The sequence below is a fragment of the Typopeltis vanoorti genome, chromosome 5 (assembly GCF_054136105.1).
Source record: "Typopeltis vanoorti isolate ZY-2024b chromosome 5, IOZ_Tvanoo_1.0, whole genome shotgun sequence".
Taxonomy (NCBI): domain Eukaryota; kingdom Metazoa; phylum Arthropoda; class Arachnida; order Uropygi; family Thelyphonidae; genus Typopeltis; species Typopeltis vanoorti.
The window spans coordinates 35,206,652-35,218,747 of NC_143553.1; the positions used below are offsets into that span (position 1 = coordinate 35,206,652).

Here is a 12,096-nt window from a genome sequence, read left to right on the forward strand (position 1 = left end):
ACAGCGGAGCATACACAGGGCATGCATTCTAAAGTCGTATCAAATATTACATTTATTATCACCTTGAACTTTCAGGTGTTGGATCATCTTTAGATCGAATTTTGTCTCTTACAAAATACGGCATGATGTCTGTATTCTGTAACTTGTAGAAAAGAATATCGCCAGTCAATCGATAGAATTTAGAAATGTTCTAAATTCCTGAAAATTTCTAAAATTTTCACTATGTTGTAAAATGTGGTAAAATTTTCACGATGCTGTGGAAAGGGGAAGGACTCTTATATAGACCCAGTGTGAGTTGTAGTGAGAGTTACCATTTTTCAAAATAATTGAAAACTCGAGAATTTCGAAGGATATTTGTAGTTCATTGACATTTAGGTGCGAACCACCTACAATAAAGCAGATCTAGTTCCGTCTGTAGTCTACGGCATCGAAAATGGAAAGTGTGAAGCTGAAACTTGATAACAAGAGCAATATCTTTGAAAAGTATTTTGTTTATGGGACGTCTTAAATTAAGCCTTTTTTGCGTATTAATAGTTGGTGTGACGTGTGAGATAGAGCAGCGCTTCCCAAACTATGGGCCGTAGGTTTTGTTGAGGGGGGCCGTGAAATAATGAGAACAAATTGAAAACGTTTTAAGACTAAGTAGATTTTTTTATCTTAAAAGAAACGCATTTAATTTTTATTATTTATTTTTTGTTATTTTTATATTTTAATGGAAAAAAAATCATACATTGGTGTCGGTTCACAAAATTTTGCTTCCTGCGTATTTCGGCGCTTAATGAATATTGGTGAATGAATATGCTTATTCATATAAGTTTCATTTCAAACCAGAAATCTAAGAATTGCAGTTTCAAATATGTCACCTGATATTGACTTTTTGTGTAGCAGTATTGAAACACATCCATCACATTAAATTGTTATTAAACTTCTTTTATGTTTTTAATTCTTTCTTTATATTAATCGTTGAACGTTTCATGTGCTTGTACTGCAATGTACAATTAACAATCTATCTATCTATCTATATAAAAATATGAGATAATGTGCCATGTCAAATGTGTATGTAAGATGCTAAAAATATAATATTTGCATTTGATTTTTGCAATATTCGCTGTGCATGTTTTGTATTGAATATAAATACAATCAACATTATTATAATAATATATGTCTATATTACGATTTTTTTTCGAGGGGGGGCGTGAAATATTTTAATTTTTCCAAAGGGGGCCCTGACATCCAGAAATTTGGGAAGCATTGAGATAGAGGACTGTTTAATGAAAGATATGCGCAGGAGAAAATTCAGAAGAAAATATTGAAAGACGACAGTGGGTTATTTAATTTTACTCTCGCAACCTTATTAACAGAGCATAGTAACGTTTCGTAAAAGACGATGAAGATGAGGTTGGATAGCCTCTATTTTTTTTTTGTTTTTTTTTTTAAATTTTATGTTTGGTATAAAACTATCTGTTAATTTCTATACGGAGTCGAATATTCTTAAGAAAAAGATTGCTATGTCTGTAACTTTGGTAAAGAGTTTATTTTCAATACAGTCTGAACTCTCATGAAGTCTTCCCCATTTCTATTTTTCAAAATATTCCAAAAATTTTCAAGTCTTTCTAACTTCTATGTCCGAGTCGTTCGTTTGACTTCATTCCCTTTTTTTTTTTCAATTCTTCTTACCATCTTCAAATTATTTACTATATTCACACACACACACACACACACACACACACACACACACACACACACACACACACACACACACACACACACACACACACACACAGGGCCGATTTTATCATTAGGCGAACCTAGGCAATCGCCTAGGGGCGCTAAGACTTTGGGACTCCAGATTTTACTACATAGTTCGGGGGAAAATTACAACCTTCGAAAAAAAAATTAGTAAAACCTTGATTATTAATAAAACACTGAAATAAGTCAAGCCGTCCTGGTTCTCGCTGATGATCCTGGTGCCCACTGATGTGTGTGAAATATATACAGAGAGACAATGTATAGGGGCGCCTAAATTTTCTTTGCCTAGGGGCATCAGATACTCTCGACCGGCCACACACACACACACACACACACACACACACACACACACAGCATAAAAAATAATGAAAAAAATACTCGAACATCTTTTATCCCCCAATGGAAGTAGAAAGAGCCCTTTAGCCCTACCTAATTTCTAGAAATCAATCCGCAGCCAGTCTCCATCCTTAGCCGTCCAATAGATAAGCTGACCATACGTATCGTTTTGAACGGGACAGTACCGTTTATTTCATAAATCCCGGGCGTCCCGTCGTTTTAATAAAAATGTCAGTTTTGTCCTGTTTTTATTGAAAACTATATACTTTAATATTGGTCAATCATAAATTATTATTCATAACCTATAATCGTATATCAATATCATGGGTACTAGTAATTTGCATAACCATGGAGTCGCATTGTTCGATACTAAATATCGATATCTGCAGTGATTTATTCCGAGAAAATAAAAAATACATGTTGACAACACTTGCGCGTCTCAGACGCGGCGACTGTTCTACTGTAGCGTTAGTTTTTGTTTTGTCCGTATGCTAACCGGTGACTTTGTTATTCAATGCCGGTGGCTTAAATTTGATATTTTTTAAAGTTTTAAATCTTATTTTTTAAAACTTTAACTCTGTCCTTGCAATGTCAAAGAAGCGAAACTGCAGTTTTAATGACGATCTCCAGAAAGAATTCAAATTTATTAAACTGGACAAGCTGTGTAGTGATGGAACAAAAGTGGTATGCCAACACTGTAATGTCCATTTTTCGGTTGCTCATGGAGGCAGAAGTGACATATCAACCAACATCTACGTAGCCAGAAACATAAGGATGCTGAAAAGATGGTCACAGTGAAAGCGATAAAATTGCAGCAAGTGAAGCTCCTCTTGCTTATCATACCGTGCGTCACGGCCAAAGTTTTCGCGCAAATGACTACTTGTCGACATTGATAAATAAAATTTATAAACCAAAACTTTCTTCAGCACGTACCAAATCAGAACATTGAAAATCTTGTAAACAATTTAGAGTGCAGAAAAAGTGAAGTGTTTGCAACTATTGATGTCAAAAAACAACTGAAAATGTTAGTAGATTCAGGAGAAATTAATGAGGCTAAGTTTTTTTAGGTAGTTGAGAATTTCTATGAAACCATCTAGAATATGTCAACAAGTGGAAGTGCAGTTTAGGAAACACAAGAAAGTTCAAGTGGGTGTTACTAAGGAAGACACCTGAATGGAAAGAAATACAGGACAGCTGGAACGAGGAACTCATCACAGAAACAGAAAAAACGTGTATTCGATCAGTGGACCCTCATAAAATGTATAATTGTGAGGCAGTTGAATACATGGAATAAAGGACACATTCCTGTATTTGATATATGGGTACAAATATCTTCTGAAATGAGCGAAAAACGCCTAGAGTTTCAAGACTTTTGTAAAATTGTACAGTTTATTCTTTCTTCCAGGAAGTACACCACCTGTTGAGAGAATATTTTCTGTTATGAACAGTATGTGGTCAAAGGAGAAATCTATACCCTCTGTCCAAAAAGAAACCTAACTTTTGATAGAAAAAAAAACACAGGCCAATTATAATTATTCAAATAATTTATTTCAATCAATACTCAGCTTCGATACACCGTTTGGCACGGTCAATTAATTCGTTAAATGAGTTTTTTTTTTTTTATATCGGTTTATGGGATACTGTTGAGGATCGTGGTTACTGCAGCTTGAACGTTTTCAATGGTGTCGTATCGCTTTCCTTTCATCGGCAAATGAAGTCGGGGAAAGAGAAAGAAGTCACAGGGTGCTAAATCAGGTGAATACGGCCAGTGGTCCAACTTGGTTTTTTGCTTAAAAACTGTCTCACAATGTTCGAACGATGAGATGGTGCATTATCGTGCAAAAGTGACCAGCTGCCTGCATCACGATATTCATGCCGTACGCGACGAATTCTCGCAATCAATCGCTTCAAAATTACTTCCAGATAAAACTAAGTGGTGGTCTCCACTTAGCACTCTGGTGCTTTGTTTCGGGCTCATACTCAAAACACCATGTTTCATCACCAGTAACGATCATTTCAAGAAAGTCTGAGTCCTTACGAGGAGTTTTAATGAGGTCTTTTGTAGTGTTCAATTCGATACATTTTTTGGTCGTCGGGCAACTTGGGTCGGGGAACAAATCTCGAATTCAATTTACGAAGGCCCAAACTCTCGGTCAAAATGTTGTGCACATTTGATTTTGGAATCCCCAATTCATCTTCAATCAATCTCACGGACGATTTCGGGTTTTCTTTGATGAAATCACGCACTTTTTTGGATGTTAACTTCGCTTGGTCCAGTTTTTGGACGGCCCGGCTTTTCGTGGTCCTCAAACATCCCACGACCACTTTGAAATCGCTTAAACCACTCGTAAACGTCGGTACGGGATAATCATTCATCACCGTATGTATGCTTTTTGAAGCATTTGATGCGTTTCGGTAAAACGTTTACTAAGTTTAACACAAAAGTCAATCACAGCTCTCTGTTTGAAACTCATTTTCCGACCGTTCGTCAAAACACACTGTCATTTTTGGCACTATAACTCGGCTTCTAACGAAAAAAATATCATAAACGGTTGGCACAACACTAATGAAGGATGCCGCTTTCGACAACAAAGAGATACAACAGGTGACTCCACTAGTTTTTTCTATTTTCGAAAAGTTCGGTTTCTTTTTGGACAAAGGGTGTAGATTAAGTGTTGTGACAATGAGGCCTATGTTAGTTGTTAGACAAAATTGTATTATGGAGTGCGAGAAGTTTTGATAAGATGTTGAAAGACTGAAATTTGATCACTTCATCGGAGAAATATTCATTTCACAATCGTGATGAAATACAGTCCCCCCCCCCTCTGCGTCTACCTAAATTTTTGTATGGGTTCTATCACTGAAGAATAATGGTAAGCTCAATATGTTTATGTAATAAAACTTTTTTTATCGTCTTACTTTTTCATGAATACCGAATATTATTACATAACCCTCGTCCCGTTTTTGCCATCCCGATGTCACGTTTTTGTCTCAAGGAAATATGGTCAGCCTACCAATAGATGATCTCATGGCTACTTGGCAACTTTATCTTCGGTGCAAGAGTAGGGTAGACAATTGTCGCCATCCATCTCGTGATTCAAAATATGGCACGATAGCCATATTTTGAATATACCGGGATTAAAACTCCAAGTTTTTAGAAGGAGATTTTTTTTTTCCTTGCGCGAAACGCCTACTGACTCGAGACCCGGCCGAGAAAAAAAAAAAAAAGTATTAAAAAAAAAAATTCCTCTAGTCGGCGACTGGAAGCGAACCGATGACAATTTTTCTTCTGGAAATGTAGCATTATAGAACCAGGAACGCTGTATAAAGTTGCACAGTACTAAAGCGTGGAATAAAAGATGGATTATTAGAATTGAATCACGTGAAATGTAAGGAAAGGAAAAGAAATGTAAGGAAAGAGCCTTTGTAAATAATTAACTTGTAGACATGATCTGCCAAGTCGTGCAGAGGCAGATCAAGCGGGTTCCGGACCTGGAGAACGCCAGGGGGCCCGGAGCTATGTTGAAAAATTAAAAGCGATCTATAAGAACAATATAAATATTACGCATTTTGATGATGAATTGGAACAGTTTCTACTATTTTTAAAAGCAGATAAGGACAAATTGAATACTGTCACACAAGTATACCAGGCTGAAAGAGAAATGTCAATTTTCCAAATGTAGAAATTTTTAGGATCCCCTGTATTTTACCTCCAAGCCGGCTTAATCCGCCCTTGAAGTCGCCAGCTTCGTGAGGGATGCTCAAATACACAATGTTATGAAAAATGCATTTAAAACATATCTGAGCAAATCCGATAAAGTAACGCATTTCCTTTTTCAGTCTTCTGATATGAAATTAGTCATTTCCTCCTTTATTTAATCAAGCCAGAAAGTTTATTTCTGTAAATGAAAATATAACAAATTTCCTAATACAAGCCTGTTCATGATATTTCAAGTTTTAGTTTTAAACTTCTGATTTGCATTTAGTGATTTATTTTCAGTATATTACATTTATGTTCTTTCTTTCTTGCCAATTTGGGCCCTACATCAACACGTCTGCTTGCTTCTGAACAGTCATATCCAAATTTCCACTTTCCAAAATATTTTACTTCAGTTTATTTTATTGCCATTTTTAATACTTTGACTTGATCCGCTTAAACAGAACTCTTTCTAATAGAAGGCCTTGTACAGTTATATCTGACGTTATTCGATGTTGTTATTTGTGGATACGCAGCAAGTTTCTATGATCCAACATGAAACTCATCTTAAGGATTCCTTTTATTTCGATATATCCGAACTAATTTCCTTAAATTAGATCAGAACTATCGTATGACTTTTTTTTTTTTTTTTTACAATAAACGTCGTTGTTTGTGGTGTATTTTAGACAGGAATTTAAAAACAATGTCTAAGGTTGAGACCTTCAGCCGATTGGGCCACAAACGGGTGCCACACTGTGTGATGAAGCAAGTAATTTAAAACTGGATAAAAATTTTTGAACGTTTTGCTGAATCTTTGTAATATAGCAAAATATTCAGCAGCATTTCAAAGATTCATACAATTTAGCTCACCCGAAAGAAAAATATGGAAGACAGCGCTTCAGCAAAATTGATTCGATTTTTATTTTACTGTCATTTTCCAAATCTCATGCATCGAATTTTCTCGGACTATTAATTAGAACTGAAAGAGCAAATGAGCATTTGCTTGCTATGAAAACTTTAAATGACAAGTGCAAGTTAGAAAAGGGAAAAAAACAACTAAAAAGGTACATTACAATACAAATTAAAAATGGGTAAAATGCTATCTGTATTCGCCTAGTGATAGCATCTCTGCTCGCCAACCTTCGAGTCAGTTAAAAAAGCAAGCGGTATTAACAACCGTGAAGATAATTGGAATAATAGTTATATTATATATGACTATTAATCCAACTGTGATATGGAAGTTATGAAAATCTTGATTGCAAACGATTTTCATTGTCCGGTTTGCGACCACCACCCTGCTTAATGAAGGCCTGATGAAGCAACCACGTTTGGTCATATCTTCTGCTATATTTCCTACCATTCGCGAAAAGTTTGCAACTTTTCGCGAATGGGGTTAGCATAAAACATTCGTAGGTGTCGAGAAGTTTTGTGCTTCTTAACACCTACGAATGGACTATTTTGTGCGAATTTTTCTGATCCCCCTTCCACTATATTAATTGTCGGAATGGATCTGGCATCGCCAATTCTTTCAATAATAACAAAATGCAATGGTTTATCTCCATTGAAAAATGATGCAATCATCATGCGCTATTTAATGAGAATTGCTGTAGAAGATGTTTTGAGAAAATATGAAGAAACGGGCAGAATTAATAATAATGGCAAATTCTTTAAGATTTCTGCTCAAGATAAGGAGATTAGTCTTTACTAACACCATGATCCGGCATAAAAATAGGCATAAATTCATATGAAGAGAACACTCACGAAGAAGAATTTTGGATTATGCGAGTGTCTTCAGACCGGTACTCAGATAAGGGTGGATATAGTAATTTGTTTGCTCTTTTTAGTTCACCAAAAAGAAAACTGGCGTTGAAATTGCTTGAAGTTTTCACAGAATGCATTTTTGTGATGAATCACTGACGTCATTCTTGTCCTACCCCCCCCCCCCTAATGAAACCCTATTTTAAGAATAGGGTTTCATTACGTAGAGTTGAACACATAAGTCTGAAATCAGCAATAGCATTTCCTAAGGACTAACTAGGCTGGAGGTTGAGTTTAGGCATTAAAAATAACTGAAAAAAAAAAAAAAAAAGATGACATCAAATAGCAGTTTCAGACTAAAAACGAAGATATCAGAAAACCTTGATATTGTTAATATTCAATAGTGGGTAGGCTAGTTAAGGTAATATTGTATGATAATCTTAAACGGACTACGAGAATAAATTATGAATTATTAATTGTATAAACAGTATTTATTTATTCGTATTGAGTTTCCTCCCTTTTCTTCCCCGTCCCTATTGGGGCGAGTTGAGTCCTCTCATGGGGTGGGGGTAAGTATTTATGGCTGTAGATCCGTGTGTTCACGGGGCCGGTTTGTCTGCTTGCGGGATGAAAAACCCCAGATAAACTGAGGGAAAAATCCTGCTGTCCACGTTCAAGACCGGCTAACTTGGCTATGGCTGAGGAAGATCCTTAAGCTCCTCACGTCGGCGACGGGAATCGAACCCAGGACACTCCTTCCCCATGCATATGGTTGAGAAGCGCATAGCCACTATGCTAACCGCGCGGACTGTATAAACAGCGATAATGTGTTACACCCATTGAGGGTATATAGAAAATGAAGGTTTTTCCCTACGAATTAAATACATTGAATAAAAGAACATTGTTTTGTAAAGAATGGCGAGAGAGGGATGCAAAGTAAATCTCACTATATAGCATATTATTGGCTCTATGCATGTAACATCTATCCCGTTCTCGTCTCCGTCCAAAATGGGCTAAGCTTCCCAATTAGAGGGATTAACCCATATTGTTGTAGGCAACTGATGCAGCCGGCTTGCTATTCCTCTGCTGCATCCCCTAAGAGCAAGTACATATGTCTATAGATCTGTGTATCCACCCGGTCGTTTGCTTGCTTTGAGGGACGAAAATCCCGAGTCTCCGGGAGAAAACACACACACACACACACACACACACACACACACACACACACACACACACACACACACACACACACACACACACACACAACGGTTCCTCACGTCCTAGACTGGATTTGAGCCCTGACAAAGGCCTCGTCTATACTAACTGAGCTATGGAGGTTCCCTATGTATGTTAGTGATTCGATTCTGGTCGCCGAGTAGAATTTTTACTAGGATTTTCTTGAGCCGGTGTTCTTGAATTAGTCAATCTTTGGCATAGGAAGTAGAATTATTTTTCCAGGAAACTAGTGTTCTACCCCTCACCTCAAAAAAAAAAGAAAAAGAAAAAGACTGTAGAATTCACACTATTGCAGACAATGATACGAATGTTTAGCATTTAGGACTGCGAACGAGCTACAAGGCTTTCAGGAAATAGGAGTTATCTGCAATACTCTCACATGAAACACTTGGTTCATTGATAGTTTGAGCCTTCTAGTAAAAGCTGAAGTATGTAGACTGGCTGCCAACCTGTCTTCAGAAAGTTAGAACTTAAGGAGTTTGCTTACAACCTTTGGGAATAAAAGGCAGATGCTTTTTTTTTTATTTATTTTATCACAACAGTCAATTTCAGCATCACCAAACCAAACAATCACACTTCACAAAAACCTCCTGCAGCAAAAGTAGCAAGAAAACCTTTAGAATTCAATGCAGTATATACATATGTATATACATCACTATTCCTATAAATGTATGGGTAGAGGTATGAATTTTAATATTAGAAAAAAAAAATCGGTTTCCAGTTAACTTTCATCAATCTTTACTGTACAAATTTCTGGACTTTTTGCTTGATTTCACCAACATTTGTACTTTTCATTGTAAAAGAAGAGATTTCCTCCCCTCATAAAAGTGGGGAGGGAATCAGACAAACGCTTTATTTTCTCTCACTGTTTCATAAATAATAAGAAAACTTTAAAACTTGGATTTCCGAATGATTGTTAATTTTACATCAGCGATACAGTTTTAAAAAATCTGTATCGCTGACGAAGGTAACATCCGTCAACATCGGCCAAATGATCTTGTCATATTTCTTTCATTTGTGCTATTGGCTTAATGTGAAAAAAAAACAAAAAAACTGGATATCGTTCGACTGCGGGGAACACTTAGTCGACACCCATCGGGCTTGAGTCTCGTCATCATTGAGGAGGTGAAATAAATATTGATTACGTAAGTTTAACCTTTTCAGATTTTTCATTGCATTAAATGAATGACACTTACACGCTGTTATATGTTTCGTGGGGGTTGGGGATGGGAGGGAGAATTGAATAGATGAAATCGCTGTTTTCATTAATGAAAACAGTGAAGCAACAGTGTAGTATTTCAAAACAAATCCATGGCGATTTTAAAAACTTTCCGTCCTTCTTCATACAGATATTTGAATTTAATTCAATCTGGTAGTTCTAGATTAACATTCTTCTAATTCCAGAAATTCCCTCAAAACATGATTTTGAAAGTACAACCGAAAGTCATCTGAAATGATGTTGATTTCATAACTCGTATTTTTTATTCCTTTTCACACAGTCTTTTTCCCTGGTTAACTTCACATTGAGAAATACTTAAAAGAAGTCAAGCGATTTTCACAAGTGTCTTCGTCTTCTTTGATTATCATAAGATCCTATACACCCCCCCCCCCTGAGGGTATATGCCAGGAATTTGATGATGACTTCTTTATTGAAGTGCTTCATTGTTTCACGATACAAAATGGCAGTGTGGATACTCATATTTCTAACATGATCGCATCTGATCCAAACACCTTGCTACATGTTTGCAATCCCCCCCCTCAAAGATTTACCTCCTTTTTCTTGCCAATTCTTCACGGGAATGAAGTTTAGCTTAGAAAATAGATGACATTCTTCAATGGAGCAGTCAAGACAACTGCTCCGTTGATGAAAAACATCAGTCCATCAGTTGTGAAGGATGCTTTTCAAAAGATGGCAAAATCCAAGCTTCAAACTCTTTCGGCGCGCTGAGTGCCAAAGGAAAGTATTTTGATTGGTTCGAAGACTGATTTGTATTTTTAAATTAATAAATAAAAAAAATGCCTGTAAACTCCTTGATAGACTTCATCATCCTGAGCGATGTTTATTTAATTATCATTCGCATTACCTGAAGAGGATTTGTGTAACAGCAAAGACAATTGAATTTGAAATATAAATCATATGAGATCAGAAATTCATGTGTGTAATTAATAACAATTATCACGGGCTCCCACTACAAAACTATCCCCTTCCCAACTATCTAATCCTAAACAAATTCTAAATGTGCCATTCAATAGAATTAATGTTCGTATGTGGCCTGTTAGATCTTTGCTTAATTATTAATTCCCTTTAGTAATAAAGGCCATTCGACTTCAAGAATTTCTGTAGGGCTGCAAAAAGAAGCTACAGAGAAAGTTTGGTTTGATTCCCGTTCTCAAACAGCATTCATAAGCGTTTTGAAACTGAAGACAAGTTGCATGATCTCAAACGAAGACTGAACTTTTTTTTCTTCTCCAAACTCCGGCTTTTCATCTCAGACAGAGGTAAGATTAACTAACATATTCAAGTAAAATTAGGTTTTGGAAATCAAAATTACCATATTGGAGCCCACTATTTCGCCTAATGTGTGAGTGAAAGATGACAATTTTTTTAAGTGTACATTGTTTTGAAAGGAACTGATAGTTTGCATTTCTCAATTTGATTCGGCAACTTAATTTTCTAACCAATGGGCATAATGTTGCATCATCTCCTTCCGAATGACAGTCGTTATATACTCTAAAATATATAAAAAATGTACATATTCGTATATACTCTATACACTACAATATATAGAGTATATAAACTATATACTCTAAAAACCTCAAATTTCTTCGTGCTCTCATCCTATGTCATAAGTTAAGCAGAGATATGGCTCACACAGAGAACCCTGTAGCACCCTACATATCAATCTCCTAAGATGCCAGTCGATTATGGTTTTCATTCCCCAACTTTTAAATCCTGACTTATAAAGTTTCACTTTGTGAAACGCTTTTGCCAAATCCAGGAATATTACAGTACAACCTCCTCATCCACTGTCAGATGATGTGGTTCTAACTATAATATAAAATGCAATCATATTATTAAAAATAGACCTTAATCTAAAAGATCCAAGCTATCTTCCAAAGATTTCCTCTCAGTGAGAGAGCAGAGGGATCTTTTGGGAAGTTAATGAATCCTGACCTCGTATCCTAACCTTAACAAATTCCGGAACACACAGATACTAATTGATAATTACATATCTTTATTTTGAAACCTACTTGTTGCAGCGGTGTTTTCTTCTCTTGTCGTAAACAATGTAGTCAGAGGTAAAAGGTAGCTACGGAGC

General features: G+C 36.2%; 1 protein-coding gene across 1 annotated transcript in view; it reads right to left on the minus strand.

Moving 5' to 3' along the window:
- Positions 1-124, minus strand: part of LOC150106311 (uncharacterized) — a 114,190-nt gene extending 114,066 nt beyond the window's left edge. The window contains exon 1 of the mRNA XM_090392974.1: positions 63-124. Within this exon, the coding sequence (XP_090249100.1) occupies positions 63-124 (62 nt within the window). The remainder of the gene's footprint in view (positions 1-62) is intronic.
- Between the last annotated feature and the right edge of the window lie 11,972 nt (positions 125-12,096).